The 20057-nt window shown below is 35.7% G+C and overlaps 2 protein-coding genes across 4 annotated transcripts in view; one reads left to right on the top strand and one right to left on the bottom strand.

The window, feature by feature from the left end:
- The window catches only part of LRP11 (LDL receptor related protein 11), a 52254-nt gene that overhangs the window by 29278 nt on the left and 2919 nt on the right, over nucleotides 1-20057 (top strand). The window lies entirely within an intron of this gene.
- Nucleotides 1-20057, bottom strand: part of PCMT1 (protein-L-isoaspartate (D-aspartate) O-methyltransferase) — a 35817-nt gene that overhangs the window by 7478 nt on the left and 8282 nt on the right. Inside the window, exons 2-7 of one of the 3 annotated variants that reach the window (XM_014874227.2) lie at nucleotides 15969-16073; nucleotides 14828-14859; nucleotides 13017-13121; nucleotides 9643-9763; nucleotides 4983-5068; nucleotides 3254-3423 (exon numbers count right to left, since the gene is read on the bottom strand). In XM_014874227.2, coding sequence (XP_014729713.2) covers nucleotides 3254-3423; nucleotides 4983-5068; nucleotides 9643-9763; nucleotides 13017-13121; nucleotides 14828-14859; nucleotides 15969-16073 — 619 coding nt within the window. Of the gene's footprint in view, nucleotides 1-3206; nucleotides 3424-4982; nucleotides 5069-9642; nucleotides 9764-13016; nucleotides 13122-14827; nucleotides 14860-15968; nucleotides 16074-20057 lie in introns of all 3 variants that reach the window. The other 2 variants (XM_014874228.2, XM_088161744.1) reach the window with 2 other exon arrangements.

Consider the following 20057-nt stretch of genomic DNA (forward strand, 5'->3'; position numbering starts at 1 on the left):
CTTAGTGGTGGACTTGGCAGCACTAAAGGGTTAACAGTCAGACTCAATGACCTTAAACATGTTTTCTGTCCTAGATAATACCATGATTCTGTGACTTTAAAAATTGTCTTTCTATATAAGTAGTAAGTAAACTCTCACAGTGAAATAAAACCAGAGAGATCCTAACTTATACAAAATCTGGCAATAAGGCAGCCATCAAGCCATGTTCCTAACTGTGCTATACAAGAGGCCTTCTCTCCATCCTATTTTTCAGTAAAAAAAGCCAAAACAATTGATATATTTTATGTGAAAGGATACCCTTATCAGTATAATCACATAACTGAGCATTGGCTGCTAGATCTCTGGCACACTGCATTGCTTTTTTTGTACCAGAGATAGGGTTCCTGTGTATATTCTACTTCCAAATGTCCCAGGGAGTCACATTTGACAGGTTTCCCACTAATATTGGGAGCTTAAAAAAATACTGCTGCAACTGAACCAAAACTAGAAACTCATGGCCTAAATTTAAAGAAATTTTACAATATTTACAAATAAGATGCTTTATTTAGCAATAGATTTTTTTAACAAGGGATCTTTCCCTTCCAGCTAGTCCTGACTTCCTTTTGCTACAAGTTCCAGTTTTACATAGTGAAGTATGAGGTACAAAATACCTGAAGACAGGTTTGACTTCAAACACCACTTTAGAGTGTTGTGCTGCTTTGCAAAAGCACCTTGCATCCCCATTAAAGAACATTCAAAACATGAATGGCTCAGCAAAAATTTAAACAGCTTCTTTCCTGCCAACTGGAAGGTCTGCTAGCCTAGGAAAATGCTGCTGGCCTATCAACTGTATTCTGTGAAGGGACACCAATTCTTCATTCAATGTGACAAAAGTTACCTGTATTAGGAATGAAATCACATCAAGTAAACTAAAAGAATGACAAACTAAACATACAGAATTTAGCTAATCTTAAAATTATTATTATTTAATGAATTTGAGATTTACAGCAACTAGTCTCCCATACACTAAAGATTTTTATTACAGAAACACTTAGAGACTCCTCTGAAAAAGGATCTCTAACTGAACTCTGCTCATAAATCTTGAGCAATTTAGAAAAGAAAAACTGAAATCTAGGAAGTGAAGAAAAAACACCTCTTTCATCTTTGATGCCAGCATAGATAGCAAATGCTGACTTATAATTGGTAATTTCCTTAGCAGCAGCTGGCTGACCATACATTTAATAGTCACCAACAAGGAAAAACCAAAAAAAAGAAAGATGCAACCTCCTGTAATGTCAGCAGTGCACTGAGAGCTATCCAAGAAAATGGAATGGGAATTTTCTTCAGATCACAAAAAGGACAAATAAATATCAAATGTTACAAGAAGTGGACATCTGAGATTTTCTTTAACAGTTCCAAGACTGAAGGAAATTTAAATGGGCATAGCAAGATACAGCCTCTATGCCATTGCAGATGAACCCTTCAGGCTAAGCATTTATATTTTCTGATAACACCACTGTAAATTCTTAAGTTAAAAATAAATAAAATCAAGAAGTGTTTCAGAAAAGCACAGAAGCTGGTAAAAACTTCTGAGGAAAATAACCCTACAGCATGCATGACTGAAGAAGGCCCAAAGAAAAACTATTAGCTCTTCCCAGCTTAGAAGACAAAACAAAATATCAAACTGCACCGAAGAGAAGCAAAAACCTCAGAATTCTAGTTCTTAACACAGTATCCCCCCTTCACTTGTAGCAAGGGATAAACACTATCATTTGAGAAACCCTTCTTAAAGTGTTTTATGAACACACACTATTGCTACCAAAAATATCCCAGTTGCTACTAATAATCATGTCAGGTGGAAATGGAGAAAAATCTATGAAACCTCTCTGAGAGAAGGAAGGATGACTACACTTTTTTAGAGCAAGCGAAGCATGAACTCCAAACTTAAATAAAACATTCGCCAGAGGAGGAAACCAACCACAAAAGAAAGCTTCCAAAGCCTTACAAGAGGCAGGAAACCCCCGAGTACCACACTGAGGGAATACTGGCAATATTCGAGGCCAAAGCATTCATTTGCATAAAAAATACAAAACATTTGAATAACAAGCACGCTTGAATAACAAGCTTTGAACTAAGCAGTATTTCAATGAAGTTGTTTTAAGAATAATTTGTACGTGGTGGCTATATAGGAATCCAAGAAACACTGAAATGAGGTTTCACTAAGCAACAGTATGCAAATGCTTTATTTGTACCTTTTATGAATATTTTGATAGGTTAGACTAAGATTTCATGTATTCAAATCACAAGCTATACTCCAGAATATCAAGGGAAAAAAGCCAAAACCCTAAATTTAGGTTATAAAGCTCAAGAGTTGTTTTCAGGACTCAATGTACATCTCTGCACTTCACTAATGCCAATAATACATTCACAAGCACTTTCTGCCAGGAAGCAAAACAGCACTGCTGTTTTGTTCATTCACATACTAATGCCTAGCATGGCTTAAGCTGACAGCTGCATGAAGTCTATTTATTTATTTATTACTGGCTGTTCAATTCAGCAAACTGAAACATTTCCTACTTCTAGAAAGGCCTTTAGAGTTTGCTGTACTGGCAAACACAAATACTGCCCCATCAGTAGAGACAGATGACAGACTTCTAATAACATGCTTGAGAAAATTTTCTGAACACTACTCAACCACATTTATACTTCAGGGAAGAAGGAATTATCTTCTCTACTTTTTGCTACTTGGGGGCTAAAGGAAAAGTGCTTGCAAGAGCATCTACATTTTCCACAAAGGATTTTGCAAAGATTTTTCTTCATTTGTAGTATTTCAGAAAAATAAAAAATGAACACCCAATTGCCACTAACTTAAAGGACAAAACAGTATTTATTAGGTAAAATTTTACACTTCACCCTAATTATTGGGCAAAATAGTTATAAAAAGTTCATTAAAAGTGAAATTTAACCTTAGAAAATACTGTGTTTAAAACAACAAATAAGAATCTTCAAAACACCAAAGACTAAAGAAAACATGTCCAAAAAGACAAAGTGCAACCCATGCAATATTTTTCTTCCGCTTTTAATTTAACTCAAACTTAGCATAACCTCCTTTGGGTGATGTAGTAATGCAGACTGAGTCACTTTTCATGACATGGAGGAGCAGAAAGCAATGACAGCAGCAAAGGCAGGCCTTGCAGTCTATCTGCTTAAAATTCACACCCTTTCACCTTGCAAGTGTGTGGAAGAAGTAAGTGGAACAGAAAATCACTTCCACCTGGACCACTGCTTCTCTTTATCTGTTAAAGGCACATATATCACTCCCATCAGAGGCTTCATTTTGACACTGCCATCTTCTAGTTTGTCATACTGTTCGAGCATCTGGTTTCCCCCAGCAGGGCCAACTGGTAATATCAATCTTCCGCCAGGTTTTAACTGGTCTATAAGCTAGAACACAACACAGAAATTAGAATGTAACCAGCCACTTCAGAGAAGCTGGATCCAAAGTTTGTTACAGTAGATTAATAGCTTTGCCATTATGTATCTATCTACTTTTATGCAATAGGTAACTACTTCCATTAGGAAAAATAAAAAGTGCACTGAAAATGAGAGTATCACAGCAACATGGTACAACAACGGGTATTACAGTAAAATAATTTAATTAACTGGATAGCTTCCAGTTTTATTTTTTATATATGTAGGAGATACATGTAAATCACAAAGTATTTTTACAGTAGATTCAATTTTTTGAAACTGTTTAACTGTTCATTAGTTATTGTGCATCAATACAGGCCCATTGTCAAAAATTCTGGGGGTAACTGATCTCCCCTTCAGCCTTCAGAATAAGATTTGAGATTGCTGAGTTATTATTTCTCTTCCTGGAAAAATTTCATCAACAACACACTCATTACACAACAGCTCCTTTTTCATTCTGTGAATGGAATAGCCTTTTATGAAACTAGTCTAAAATATATGAATATAAGCAAGATAAGTGGCATGTTAACATAGTACGTGAGAAACGCTTGCATTTTTTTTCCTAGTTAAAGGTGGCTAATCACAGTAGTCTCAAGGAAAATTTCATACTTCCTAGATGTGAAAAAAAACACACACAATCGCCATTGCTAACAAAAGTTGTAATAAAAAACTGTTTCATTCACAAATAGGATTTCAATTACTTTTTAAAGTCAACATTTTGCTGGGAACACTCTCCCTCCCGCACAGCCCTACAAAAAAAAAGGCAACAAAAAAACTCAAACAACAAAACCCAAACAAATAAATCCCTCTCGAAGAAAAACTAAAAACACAACCAAGTTTAAAAAAATTGAAGCAAAAAAATCCCAAATCCCACCACCACTGATCACAGTGATCTGAAAAGGTCCAATATGTCTCTAACACCTCAAAGCCCAGTCTTTTACTATCCCTCCCTGTAAAAACCTTAAGTGGCATCTAGCATGTAAAAGTCATGCTATGTATTACCATGTGCCTCAGGAAAGGAAGAGAAAAAATCTTATCTGCAAAAATGGACTATATGTATGTAAAGCCCCTAGTTACTCTTCAGCTTCTCTACTAAGAACTGCCCTTTATCCACTCTGAAAGCTATGAACAAATGGCACTGTTTGTACTTCCAGATGAGCATTTTACTTTCAACAGACTCAGTGCTTTGGAACTTGGGAAACACACTTAAATTTTGTAACTCCGTGTTTGATAAAACTGAATTATCTTATTAAATAAAATGCTCCAGTTCATTGTTGTAATAGAGGGTTGCACACATGTAATTTTAAAATATGTTTATTTAGAGCAGAGTTATTAGAACATACAGCTTTATCAAACCAACAGGAAGCCCAACTGTAACAGAGACAAAAACCCCGCACCATACAGTAATACCACACTGCCCACTGATACTCCCAGCAGTGCAAGCTACCAAGTATTGTACATATAGATGTATGCAAAGCATTCTCTACAGCTAAGATAGTACAGAAACACACACACAAAACATCAAGGCTTACTGCTTGGGGCACAACTGGGGCTGCAGCTCCAACATGAATCGCATCATAGGGAGCTTCTTCTGCATATCCCATTCGTCCATCTCCCACTGCAAGAAAACATTTTTTAAAACATTTTTAAAGAGACTAGAGAAAACATCTGGTTTCCCGTATCTGTATGTAAAAAATAAACACATTTGTAAAATAAATGCACCAAAATAACCCTCATATGTGCATATACAGGCTTACAAAATACACTAAATACTACTGAAGCATCTGAAATTAGAAAGCATGGATTTATAATGAAAGTCCTTGGAAACACATGGTTCACCTAGAAAACATACTAATGTATTTATGTTCCCTACCAATTCCAGTGCAGGTGAGTTTCCCCCCTCATTTACCCTCTTAGAACATACACTTTACTCTGCCTTGTCTTCATGCACACCATTCCTAAATATAATGCAAATCATAAGTCCAAAGCATTAAATGTCAGAAGCACATATCAGAAGACTCCAAAGATAAGGAAAAGACAAAAGAAGTGCTCCCATGGACAATATGCCTACAACTGCACTACCAGTCAGAACAAAAGCCCACACCAATATGCATACATTAATGCAGTACTGCAGTAACCTCTGCACACCCCAGTTCCAGCAGATGGGCCTCACTATTCTTCCTGCAGATAATCACTGGACTAACACAGAGAGCCAGGTCAGACTCATGGCTAAAGCCCCAGGTGGCTGCTTGGAAGATGCTAGGAGTAATTAAGATTTTCAGAGGTTACCAGTGCTGCTTCAGCTTTGGTGGAGTGGGAAGCACTCTATCAGGGATGTCTCAAATCATCCCAGTTATGCAGAAGGAAGGAGTAATGGGTTGGGGGTTTTAAGCCAATACAATGTGACAAACTAAACTGGACCCTGAATTAAGTTTTGAAAGAAGATGTGAATATGGCATCCATAGTATTTACAGGAAAGCAACAGGAAATCAGAGCAAGTTAGGCAGGCTCTCTCTAGAGTTCTTTAGAACAAATGTAATAAATGAGGATGAACCGTTCATAAATTCATACTCTGTGATTACAGAAGTTCCAATAATCAGTCAAGAATCAGCACAAGTAATTTGGGGTTTCTCATCTTTGGGCTGAGCTTTTACTTCTGTGAAAACACCAATATCACAGGTTAATTAAAACTGAAAGAGTTAAAAGAAGTGCTATGCCCCAGTCAGAGGCTGAAAGTCTGTCAGCTTTTTCTCTCCCAACAACTCACAAGGCAGGAAAAATACATGGTCACCACTGCAGGTTTCATTTTGACCTCCATGATAAAGAGGGCCATCTGGCTAGCAAGAACACCCTTAGGTATCCTAGACAGTACAGGAAGACCTGGACAGCTCCTCCAAACAGTTAAAACTGAGGTGTTTGTCATCTTCCTAATGAAGTCCTAAAAGATGACCCTGGCAAGGATCTTCTGCACCCATGCTCTTTAAGAGAGCATATTTCCTCAGAAGCTGAGAAGCCTCTTAGAGGTCAGTGACATAAATACTCATATCATCAATTCTGACCAGCACAAGCTCCAACCAAGGGCCACAAGCAGAAGCTGCCAAGGAACAAGTACCAGTGCTTCAAGAGAACTCATCCCTATCGATCACCATTTCCACTAAATCAGATGGCAACAGAGATCACCAGTAATGAAAGTTCCAATATTTCCAGGGTGTAATCCCTCTGACTGCCAAAGTGGGCTCTACTGGAACAATCACCTCAATGCAGTCAAGTATATAATTTATATTTGTGTGTCTTAGAAGCACTGTACAACTCTTCTAAAGAAGCAGCAATGATGTGTTACTGTATCAAGCTGCTGTTCCATCAGAGATGGCAACAGAGAAAGACTTCTTTAGCTTATTCATACAGATACTGATAAAAATTGTTTTAGTTACACAAGGAGGCAGACCCTCATTCCCCAGGGTGCACAGCAGGTATTAGAAGCAGTGATCTCCAGTACTGCTCGCAAATGAAGTGATTGCCAACTTGAAGAAGCAGCTGTGAAAGAAACTGCTGTCACTTCTGAAGAAGAACACATATATTCTGAGATATAAATGTCCCTAGTGCACTCTCCAGAGAAGTTTTAATGTGATTTCTGCACATCTTATCACTTTACTGACAGCAGTAAAATACCCAAAAACAACTAACCCCCTTGCTCTTAGAATCAATAGCTAACATCTTCAAATACAGCACACACCCGACCAAAGAGGGAAAAAACAAAAATCATGCTCCTTCATATGCATCAGGCACAGCATGGCTCTTCCCTTTTAAAATCTACAAAAATTCTTATGTTACAGAAGAAATATATCCACCCACAACAGCAACACACTTTTAGATATTCAGATGATTTAAAAAATAGTTAAGTTGGCATTCATATATTCAATGTAATTCAATTTATTATATTATTCAATGTCCAAGGGGAAACAGCAGCCCAAATTTTCAGCTTGTGTTTACATCCTGAATAATGTCACCTATCCTACTCACATCTCCAGCTACATGCAGCCTGTTAGAGAAGTAATTGTGGTGGTGGGTGGCAGGTGGTGATGAGGAAATGTCAGGACTTTTTGATTTAAAAGGGTTCTGTAGCTTGTTTATAAATCTAGACCTGACCTGTTGATCACAATACTCAAGCCTTCAGTGCCTCTATACAGACCTGTTTCACAGAGTTGTAGCATGAGCACAAAAACAGAAGAAAATTACTTCCCTCAGTCATTTAGAATCCCTCATGCCCGCTGGCTGCATCAGCAAATAGTGCAGTACAATAGAAGCAGAACTGTACAGCAAAAGTTTTTGCTGAGAACCTGGCATCCATACAACATATGCATTTCAGGATAATCGCTGCAGTCTAGATCCTAAGTCTTACTGTCTTAATATCCACATATCAAACATATTTAGTTGCTTCTTGGAACACATAATCTTGTCTAGTTTCATCCAAAAGGAATCAAATTTTGTGCTTTCCAGGAGTACTCTCATGTGAGCCAAAGAGTGGGAAGTAGCACGTGAGAGATTCACCTCAAAGGCTTCCTCCTGATATTAAGAGGAAACAAAACAAAAATCAAGCTATTAAAAAAAAAAGCCAAAAGACCCAAAGATTAACAAAGACATGTTAATCCAGTATACCTATTCCCAACTTCTCAGTTCAGTTCTACTGAGACATCCCAAAATAATTTTTGTGTTCCTGAAATGCAGTTAGGGTATATGTGAGATATGACAAAGCAGAGTAGAATGTCTGAAGCACACTATGAAAAGCCAGCAACTGACACACCTGTCTTATTTAATACAGCTCCCATCATCAACCAACTGGTTTTCACAACTTCTTTCTTTGTGTGTTTGGGATGGGAGGTTTTGGGTGTGGTTTTCTGTTGCTTTCTTTTTGTTTTAAATGAACAGCTGTCTGGATTCTTGCTCCACATCAGAGAGCTCCCAGGAACCCAGCACAGTTGAAACATTCTTCTCAACCTAATTCACAGAAGTATTACTTGCCCATCTGTACTTTTTAAATGTACCTCACAACAAAACTATCTGCAAGTCTCTTAGTCACCCTGCTATATAGTCAAAAATAATATAGATAATGATGTTTACTTAGAATTCCAGACTTGCAAGAGCACCAGAGTTTGTTTCAGGAATGACCAGAAGCATAAGTCAAAATTGCTTTTGTACAGCAACAATGGAAAACTATTCCCTCATTCTCCCTTCTACAGCCCTTTTCCAAGAAGTTCTGAGACATAAGTGTTCTCAGCGAGATACATTGCATTTTATACATGCATATGTGCTGATAAACTTATTTAAAAAACATTTTTAAAAGTCCCTCATTTATAAGAAAAGACCAAGAATCAAAATGGTTATTAAGCTAAAAGCCAAACATCACGTAATCATTTTTCCAAGTGTTCTTGTAAGAAGCCTCAAAAAAACATCCAGACCTTCAACTTCTTTTTTAAACTTACTGAATAGAGTAACACTTTGCTCCTGCCAGCCTTGCATCTTCTAAGAAAAACAATGACCAAACAAAAAATCCCAAACAAAGAATAAAACCAAACAAAAAATCCCCCCAATAAAACCAAACAAAAAATCCCCCCAAATATTTTTTTTTTAGTAAAAAACATTATACAAAATAATTCACTGTCCTTGTATCATTTGGGCATTATTTCCTCTCAGTAACACTAATTGAATTAAAGTACTTTGGTGACAAACACTTCTCTAACAGACAACTACTGTCAATTTTAAAAGCAAGTTAAATAAGCTTCAGTAGTTCATACTGCCAAACTAGTACTTTTTCTACTTGAATCTTCACATGCAGCTTTTTCAACTACTCTATCAGAAGTGTGAAGGCTTTGTTAAAACACTCAAATTTAGATGACAGGGTATTTATTCAAGAATAATTGTGAATTCAACCCCAATTTTAAACAGCAAATACAACATGACAAACCAAAAAAACACTTCCCTGTTAACCTTTTCTAGTAGAATGATTACACAGTCTTTGAGATCACTAGAAGTCATATTCTGAAAACTAGGGGAGGATACTGTTTTTCAAAGGCCTAAAGACAATTTCATCTGGCTTCTCTTTCTTGGGTTTAACTTCTTAAATTCAAACTTTTAATAGCATCCAATTCAGTCATTTTCAACCAGGTGCTAGAAAGAATATCAGTTTATGCTCACCAATCAGTTTCACTCTTCCTGAAGACAGCAATGTGGGATCGTCTTTTTTGACATTATTTATTGAGTCATCTACTAGTTCTTTGATATGATCAATTCCTACAACTTGTCCTTTGGGACCAACCTGGAATAAAAATATATAGTTGAACAATTTCTACTGGTTTTGTTTACAGAATGATTACTTATACTTCCTGACCCCATTTCTCTAAGATAAAAACAAAAACAGCAAAGTAGAAGTATATTTTCCCAATGTTATTAAAACTACTGCTAGAAATGACAAATCCTGACTGCTAGAAGCACCTGATAATGAAAGTATGCCTGCACAGTTTTATAAATACTTGTTAGAGTGATCTTTTTGAGATGCGATTCAGTTCTGTTATATTGTTAGTGGAGATTTCTTCTTGGAATTTTTAGAAGTTAAATTTGATCATGTTTGTTTTCATTAACTGCAATGAAAAGTAACAACGTCAAGGACAAAGACTAGAACTGGTCTCCTTTCACACTGAACAAAACTTACTAAGGATTACGATTTTTCTAGAGAAGACTTTACTTCAAGGATTAAATAATGATTTTTATTCAGAATCATCTCAAGAGTCCTATTCTTTCAGAAGCAAATGCTGCAATTAACAGTCAGGGACAAATTACCTTCCACTCACCCTTGCATTCATGAGCCTACTTTCAGATTTACAGCTCTCCTCCACAGGAAGAGTGGAACTTCTGAGAGCTCTTAACTCAAAAAAGGTCACAAAATCTCTGTATTCTGAGAGGGGAAAAAAGCTCTACTACCAAAACTTCTCCATTACAGGTATTTCTTCCAGAATTTTGTCTTTAGTCCAGAAAAAAACATTCAAAACCAATCCAAATCTTCAAAAATCTGACCACTTTTAACAGAATCCAGCTCAAAGATCACAATAGCAGAGAATGTCCTAGCAGCAGCCTATGTTGCTTAACAACTGTCTTTGGACACATCTGAACACACTGTTTATGTGTCTGTATCTTACATTTTAATACTGTTAAGACATTGACAATTAGTAACTGGTTATCCTGGGGAATTTGTTTATTATGAACAAGTCCTATGTTAAAAACATTAAAAGAGCAGTGTTAGCTTTTCTTGTTTGCGTGGAAGACCACCACCCCAGCCTTTGAAACAGAGCAAGACAGAGACCAAGTTTTCACTATGACAGCCATGGGTTGTTGTTTGGAGGAATGCCTGGCAGTCAGTTGTACTATAAGTCAGCAAAGACCCAGTACATTCCAAACAGCAATGTCACAGAAATGGAAATTTAGCAAAATGGTCAGAGGATGAGATAACCTGATAAAGTAAGAGAACCTCCTGCTGCATGTGACAGCCCATTGTGCTGTTTCTGAGTCCTCATCACTTACATCTGTCTATTACCCTGGAACTGTGAAGCACATGCAACTGAGACAACAGAAAGATGGCACATTTTTTTGGGATATCTATGTTAGGAATAAAAATATACCCCACTCTTTTCATAAATTCAGTATTGACAGGAAGAAAACTGTAATTCATTTAATTTCCTAGCAAACTTCGAATGTAAAAAAAACTTAATTTTGCAAGCTATGTAGATAAGTTTATCACAGAATTTTAACATGAAAATCCAAACAACAATCTTAAAGATATTTCACTAGTCTAAGTAAACATTAAGCTTTCCCAGAGGTACCACAAATGAGATTCTAAGAGTAAACTTGTTATCTATGTGTACTGAGACATTTGTGCCTCAAATGTAAACTACTAATTCTAGATCTCAAGTAGACTGAGAAGCAACATAAGCATAGTCACAAAAAGCACATCCCCAACTGAATTTTGGTGGCAAAACAGTCTACCATTAATTCCCATAATATACTTCTTTCACGTTTTTGTTACTGTGAGCAGTGCTATCAAGCAGAATTAAAGCATTTACTCAATTTTTCACAACACATGTATGTAAGCCATTTCAATGCAAACCATCAAGGAGGTTTGTAAGAGACACATGACATTCATATAGCAATAAAAAGACAGAGGGATTAATTAACTTCAGGAAATTTGAAAAGAGATTTCCTTTTTGTGCTGATTCTGACTTCTTCACAGCTGTTTTAGTAGAAAAAAGTGCACAACCATAATTTAGCAAGTCCTATTGAAAATGGCTAATCCTTTACACATTCATAACTTCAGTGAGAAATACATATAGCCTGGACAAAAGTTTTAATCTTTCTAGGATTGGCACTCCCATGCTAGCATTTGATTACTGACTTCACAGACCAAAAATAACAGGTAGTAAGTTGAATTAAGTGCCATTTAAGATCTCCTCTAAACTGCAGTTTGGTTAACTTATTTCAACTACTTTATTTCTTTTTTTTTTTTAATTTTGCAGCTAACACTAAGAAACCTGAATACTTTTGCAAGTTCATTGCTCAGTCTTAAATATTCTCAGCTAATTCTTAACACAGAGAAACAGAAGTGCTCGTGGACTCAGATTGGTGCTTGAAAACAGCAAACTAAGTAGCAAAGACATAAATGAGAAATTACCATATGTAGCAACACATTTCAAATTAACTTTGCAGAAAGACAAAACAAAGAATCTAGCTGGCAGTTTAATGAAGGTCTCTACTAATCGTAAAGCAATTATAAAGCCCTGGAACAGAGAAAGAACTCATTATTACTCTTCATGAATCAGTCTAACAATACAATAGCTACAGCCACTAAAACCCAATTTTTTTAATCTTTTTTTTTTCCTGATGTAAGATAGTGAAGAACACAAAAAATTCCTTAGATACAGGTTGAATAACCAACTGAGATTAAGTTACTCGGTAAAGATATAAAATTCAAATTAATATCTGACTTATAAAAGGTTAAATGGATACTTCTAGTAATGTTTGTGCAATATAACAAGAAAGCAATTAAATTAAAAGACAATTTACATCTATACACAAGTATTTTCCTGTGGAAACAGGATTCTTTTACACTTCACTAAGCCCTCACTGTAACAAGAATCCATGACAATTTATCACAATAAGAACATCCACAGCCACACAAGGTAACAAAAATTGAACTGTCCAAGACAAACAACTCTTCCTTCAAGATATAAAGCAACTAAAATTCAGTAATTAAAAAAAACTCCAAAACAATCCTAAAACCCTAAGTCTCCTCACTAGGTGGTTTCTTCACCATTACAAAATTTATTGGACTATTTAACTTGAACATCTATTATGAGCTACCATAAGAAATGGGTACCAATCACACCCAGGAGAGTAAATTATTTTCTATATAATATACTTCACTCCACTACCAAGGATGCTTTTTTTTTTTCCCTGTAATTCAGAGTTACACTTGAGTTCAAGCAGTTCTGATGATCAAGTGATTAAACTAAATAACTCACCATTCGCGAAAAGCATGCTGTAAGAATTCCACTTCCAGATCCTACATCAAGTGCTTTGGCTCCTTCATGTAACTGATCAGACAGAAGTTCAAGTGCATATGCATGCTAAGAGAAGACAGAGAGAGAAAATCTTAAATTATTTTAAATGTCTGTTTTACTCAATATATGTTAATTTATTCAGAAATTTTGAGAAATGGCCTGAGTATCTGTGTAAGAAATTTCAGAATAATTTCCATTATAAAAAAATGGAGAGGAAGGAGTTAACTACATTATATAATCACTGTTATTTCATTAGCTTCAACAAATTTAATGAGTGTATTTTTTTTGTTAGTATCCATATACAAAGCCTCATCTGACCATTCAAGCTTCTAGCACAGACTCTATTAATACATTGGGAAAGACGTCATAAATCAGTTTATTTCTCCTCAGGTCTGGTGGCTCTTACTATTCTGGCAGTATATGGCAAATAAAGAATTTAATTTATCGTTATGCTATATGCATTGGAATAAGCTGGTACAAAAGCTAGCTAGGAAGAAGGCACCTCTAGAACATTAAGGAAAATGGCTATTAAAACTACCTCCTGTATTACCTTCACATTGGATGAATCAAAGAATAGGAAAAAGAAGTTGTCTCTTACAAAGGCAGAGAACCAGGCTCACGTATGAAATGCAGTAGTCTATACACACTTCACGACTTTTGCTTTGCTACGTGGTAGACCAATACACAAACTAAGCTTAGGCTGCACACTGAAAAAACAATTTGTTCTTTCATGTTTCAGAGATAAGCATTACCACACTCTTTCAGCTTAATCCATCCCACCCAGAAAACAGAAATAATTAAAATATTCTGTTAGAACACTTCTTGTTAATATTTGCTTAGAGGATATGTTACCTTTTTGCTCTAACACTTCATATACTACTACAGCTAAGCATTGGAAAAATAATGGCTTAAGGAACTTAAAATTCTAAAGCATAATTTATAATTATTAATACTTATTTTTCCCCTTAGCAACAGTACTTTTTTCTGTCTTTTCTTGAATAATATTGTTAACATCGCTATACATAATTCCTGATCTTTTTATATTGATAACTAAGCCAACTAGAAGAGAAGCAAACTTTTACTATGTTTTGACACTTTCCAAACATCACAAAGACAAAATACATGCTTCTATTCACCTCTTATCTCAAATAAATAAACATAGAAAAATTGTATCTCAGTTAGATGTACGCACTGAAATCCCAACTGGAACACTCACCCTGGTCTCAAACTGATTGGCAAAAAACCTGCAACTCAGTACAATATATCTTTTTTCATGTCCAATGATTTAAAAGCACTATAGCAGTACCATACTGTAGGAATCGCCGTCATTTACTCCTGAATTCTTATGATTTTATAAATTATAGAGGAATTTACAATAGAAAGATCTCTGTAAATCTTCTGGTTCAGTCCTCTTTCAATACATGGGCATTTTAAATTAAGCGGCTTAGAACCCTGTTCAGTCAGCTTCTTTGTACATCAAAGGACAAAATTTCCACAAGCTGCAAAGCCTGTTTCAGTGCTTAACTACCCTCAAAGTTTTTTTTTTAACTCTAGAAACTAATCAGAATTTCCTATGTTGCATTTTTTGCCCACTCATTCTATTACTGCACATCAGCAAAAAAAATCTTGATCAATTTTTTCCACTTCCTCCCAGTAGCAATTCACAAAAGTGTCGCTGCAATCAAGTGCTCATTAAATTTACTAGGGTAAATGGTCAAAAGCATCTGGATGTTTATAAAATCGCTATACTAATAACCTAGGTTTAAGCTTACCATATGTGGAGCACTGATTGTTGCTTGGAAACCTGTAAAAGAAGAGAAGGGAAGATGTTGTTCAGACAGCAACCTCGTAGTCTTTATTACCTTGACTGTGAAGTGCAACACCTTCACTGTCATTCTCATTCAGGGTACAACATCCACACCCCAAGAGTTACACAGGTACTCTACATCAAGAGTTACAGTACACCAGCTGAGAGCTATGCTATGTCAGCTCTGGACAGGAGAAAAAAAAGGGTTTGATCCTTGATCTCAGTTACAATCTCCACTCTGTCACTATACACAGAATGAATATCACATATTGAGCAAGTAGGTTTAATTCAGAAGAGTAATTTCTCCTAGAATCATGTAATTCCTTTTTCACTCAGTCCCTATGTTAAAACCTGAATTTGTTCGTTTGAGTTTCATGTAGTGGCAACCACAGAACATCTGGAGAACAACCTTGTGCATTTTGCCAACAGCAAATGAGAACACCTAAAACAATGGGAGGCACACTCACCTATATTTGTTTTTATAAATATACATAAGCCTTTGAGTACGTATCTTAAAATGTTTTTTAATTTTCCTATACGACTAACAAAGCTTCAGTTTCTTGCAGAATGCAGTTGGCATATTTGGATACATCAGGTAGAGAGGTGTTTTTCAGAAATATTAATATGCGTAAATATGTGTTTATTTTTCAAACTCCAGCAATTTGTGATGGTGCAGCTGATGTAAATACTTAAAATAATTTGCATCCCCTTTATGGTAGAAACATTCCCTATCTTTATAGAAATTATTCAGTTGGGACCAATGCAAAGTTTCATAAACCATTATGTGAAATCTTTAAAAACAGGCTTTGAATGGGAAGGTTTACGCATAGGGCAGTTGTTTCCCATCCAAATCCCGGTTTTATCTTTTCAAGACAAGAGAATGAGCTATATAAATGTACTAATTTCTTTTTTCTTGATCCAAATATGCCAACTGCATTCTGCAAGAAACTGAAGCTTAGTTAAAAGGTATGGAATAAATTGATGAAGAACTAAACAACCTTCCAAATTAAAGAAATTATTTTCACATTCTTAACACACAAATCACAAAAGCAGTCACAGTCACACAAATGAAAACAATCTCAAACACTTTTGCAAGATGCTCTTACCTATAGACTGTGGAGAGTCCATGTAAGGGTTGTATTTTGCATAGTGGCAACGGTCTGTAGCAAGCATTACTTCAAATACCTTGTCTGTTTTGATTATTCCATTTTCTATGAACAAATATATAAAAATGAAGGCATTGTTTCAGTGCAGGAGTCAGTGAAATGTGTTAACATATTCATAGCATTGGGAGAAATCATGTGCCTTACACAGACCTCTAACTCTCTTACCCTCATCATATTGCCCATGGCAGAGGTTTGACTACATCATCTTTAAAGGTCCCTTCTAGCCCAAGCCCTTCTGTGATACTAAAATTAACTCTGGGGTCCAGATATCAAATAATGTTTAAGCCAGTGAATGTTGAAAAAGATTTTCCCAGCAGTTACAAATACTTTTCCAAAACCATTTGCAAAGATCTACCCTTTAAGAAAACTCAACTTCATGCATTACTTTGATAAATCCTGAAAATATATTCAAGAAATGAGAACTACTATGCACACCAAACAAGATATAGTTCATATTTCTAAGAAGCTATACAAGTAATTATTGAAAAAGATACAAAAGCAAGTTAGAAATGTAAAGTTGAAGCATCATTGCTTGGTACTTAAGTTTCCAGCTCTGTCTTGTGTTAGCGAAGAAAAAAAATTATTTTGTAAAGAAACTCCCACTGAATCTGGGGCAGACTGAGGCCAAAATGTTTTTAAATCAAAACACTCTGAATCTTTTTCACCTTTCAAAATAAAATATAAATGTGCTTGCAAGTAAAATGTCAGAAGCAGCCATTTTTCCTTGCTGTTTTACTGAAGTTTTTTTTTAACATCGATAATTCTATTTTTTTAAGTTCTGAAGAGTACATTAATGAATAACAGAACACTTTGGAAAACAAATAGAAGAAATTAACTAATTACTTGCATTAAAAGAAGATATAAACTACAAATAACTGACATTTCAATGATGGATTGCTTCATTAACTACTTTCTTTAAATAAGGATTTATTTGCAAAACTATACTTTAAAAGAAAAACAAAAAAAGCCAGATCATTTGAGCACCATTAATATCTAACCCAAAACATGAAAATCAAATTGTAGAACTTGTGTAAGATTGTCCTGAAGTTGCACCAGTGGTTTTTTTTGAAGTACCACCAACAAAACACATCTCTGCCCAGGACTGGGCTAACTTCTGCAGAGATCTTCCTGAGTTTTTAGTGGGTGCTCTCAACTACACCTATTAATCATGAGATTTGCCTTTCCTTTTTTTTTTTTAATCTACTAACTGAGTCCAGAATTAATTATCTTATATAACGTACTCTTGAATTCAGAAAGGAAAATAACTCCTCAGATCATATTCCTTTTTGGTCTGAAGACAAATTATCACATAGAACTGCAAAAGGAATATACTATTACTAAGGAAAATTTTAAGGAAAACAATTCCTTTTTAAAAAATATTATTTTTTAAACTATTTCTGGTATCTGGTAAGTCCCAGAAAAAGCATACACTCCACTCACAGTCCCCACACATTAGACTTATCCTGTTCTTTGATTTCATTTTGAACTGAACACTATAGCAGTTCCAGTTAAAGGAAACTCATTTCAATCCAAGGTTTCAGTAGGCATTTGCAGCAGCTCGTAAATTTACTTACCAAGGAAAATTGTACCAAAAGAAAACAAACAAATCAATCCATTAATAGACGGGCATGAACAATAGAGGGTAATAAGGAGGAAAAAAACGTCTTCCCTGACCACTAGAAATTAGCTGGATGAGTTGTATAGCAGTTCTGTGAACAAAGCATAGAAACCAAAAGAATCAAACTTTTACTCTTCGAGTCTCATTAGGAATCACTAAAAAGTTAGTATCTCCAAACCAAATGTATTTTTAAAAAAGAAGAAGAAGCAAGGCTGATTATAACAAAAGTGAGGAGATAAAGGCTCTAGGGGGCTGAAGGGATGTCAAAAAGCAGTAGCCAAGAAGCCTTCACAAAAGGTCTAAAATAGTGATTTATTTCTTTACATGCAGATAGGTGCATATATTCTAGAACTATAGGTAGCCACCTGCTCTTTCCTTTTGTGCCTTGTGGAATAAACATGCAGAGACCAAAAAGAACAAGTTTCCAGCTTGGAAGTGCAACTGCAGGGCCCTATGATAAGGCCAAGAACTTTCTCTAATTTCACAAAACTTAGCTCCAGTCAAAGTACATACAACATTAAATAAGATGCTTACACTGACAGGCAAATTACAAAAAAACCCTGAAAACAGAAACTACTAATATTCTACAGATTTTGAGCATTCAGGATGCTCTCATTCAGCAAACAATCATGAGATTTGCTGACTCTTGTACTGTCTTTGATTATTGCCGTCTTTTTCGTCAGTAAATAAAAATTGAAGTTACCCATACTCAGAGTCCCCAGCAGAACCAGTGGGAAAAGCTGAATCTGCTGTCATCCATTTATTTCAATTATTGAATAACACTCTATCCTCATAAAACAAACAACACCCTCTCAGCTATCCCTCCATAGATTAAGTCTGCTTTTCAATTTGCTTATTTTTAGATGGAGACAGCATGACATTTTAGGTGGGAATTAAGAAAAACAATCAAGCCCTAAACAGTAAGGTCAGTATTGAGTTAGTTGTAATTTTTATTTTGTTGATAACAATATTCTTAGTCTCACAGCTGAATAAAGAGGAACATAGCAACTGTAAGGTACCGAACTACAAAAAAGTCCTTTCCTTCCTACAATAGTCAGTCCCAAGATGACCAGCTGCCAGGATCTTAATTCTGTCTGAAACGTGTCTCTATCAAATTCTCAATTAAGTCCAGAAAAAAGGATATCCCCTAAAGAAGCCAATAATAGAAGCTTATATTGCAAAGAAGACATTCTAATTTCATGCCATCTCTACCAAAAAGCCAAAACAATAAAAAATAAATAAACTATTAATAAAATGCAAGCTAAAAACATTTTCTGAATCTTAGAACGAAGCTGTATATTGCAAGAAAATAATTCACAATTAAATATATAGTAGAATATCCTTTCCAATTATAATGTGCAGAGAAAACTCTCCTTGAGGAGACTGTTGGGTTTCATGACTGATAATCAGTTTGTACTGCAAACTAATCAGATATTAAAGTGTTTACGAGCAAAGGATAATACACAAACACACTGACAGCTTGAAATAAAAAGCAAACTAAAAAACACCCAGTTATATCAGCACAACTTCCAAGCTTCAAAGGGCTGAAGCCGAAAAGTAAGTACTTAACAGTGGAGCACTGCCTGCCAAGTTCAAGAGTTACTCTGTGCAGAGGCTGTGGCAATGACAACTTGACATAATTGGAGCATGTTTTGAAAACTCTCTCTGGTCTGCCTCTTTTCCACAAATAACACCATGAAAACAGGAAAAGAGCTCAGAGCAGTCCTTGGGCTTGAAGGTGGGACTACACCACTGTTGAACGTAACCTGGGAAACTGGGCAGTTGGCTGTCAGAGAGCAAGAAAAGAAGAGTCTGAAAAGGCACCATGGACTTTCAACAAGTAAACAACCTATCTTTTCATTTTGTCTTTATTTAGCAACAAATGCACTACTGAAATGCTTATGTTTCAAAGAATTGCCTACCTCACTGTAGATCAAACATGTTTCTAACCAAACCATAATATACTAGTAGTCAACATTTACACTCACACTGGCTTCCAGATCAGAGAAGAAGATGTGTCATTGCCACATGACCCAGCACACAAGCTTACTATACAAACCATAACACCTACTCAAACTCCTCCTGGGCTGACTTTATGTATTTAAAAAACGCTCCTGCAGATCCCAAAACCACTTACTGTGCAACTACTTCAGCATCCACATAGTTCAGCTTCTTAGATTACTTTCTCCATTACCACTGCAGAATACTTCACTTAGGAAGACAAATTTTCAGCGAAACAGGGAAATTTAAAAATCAGACAGAGGTCTTAAGGCATGATGCAAAGCACATACAGCTTTATGTTACAAAAGATTCATTCATGTAGATTAAAATTACTGATGTGACAAATCATAGTATGGTTTGGGTTAGAAGAAACCTTAAAAGCCAACTAGTTCCTCCTTATGTTGGGGGCC

The sequence above is a fragment of the Sturnus vulgaris genome, chromosome 3 (assembly GCF_052056855.1).
Source record: "Sturnus vulgaris isolate bStuVul1 chromosome 3, bStuVul1.hap1, whole genome shotgun sequence".
In the NCBI taxonomy this organism is placed as follows: domain Eukaryota; kingdom Metazoa; phylum Chordata; class Aves; order Passeriformes; family Sturnidae; genus Sturnus; species Sturnus vulgaris.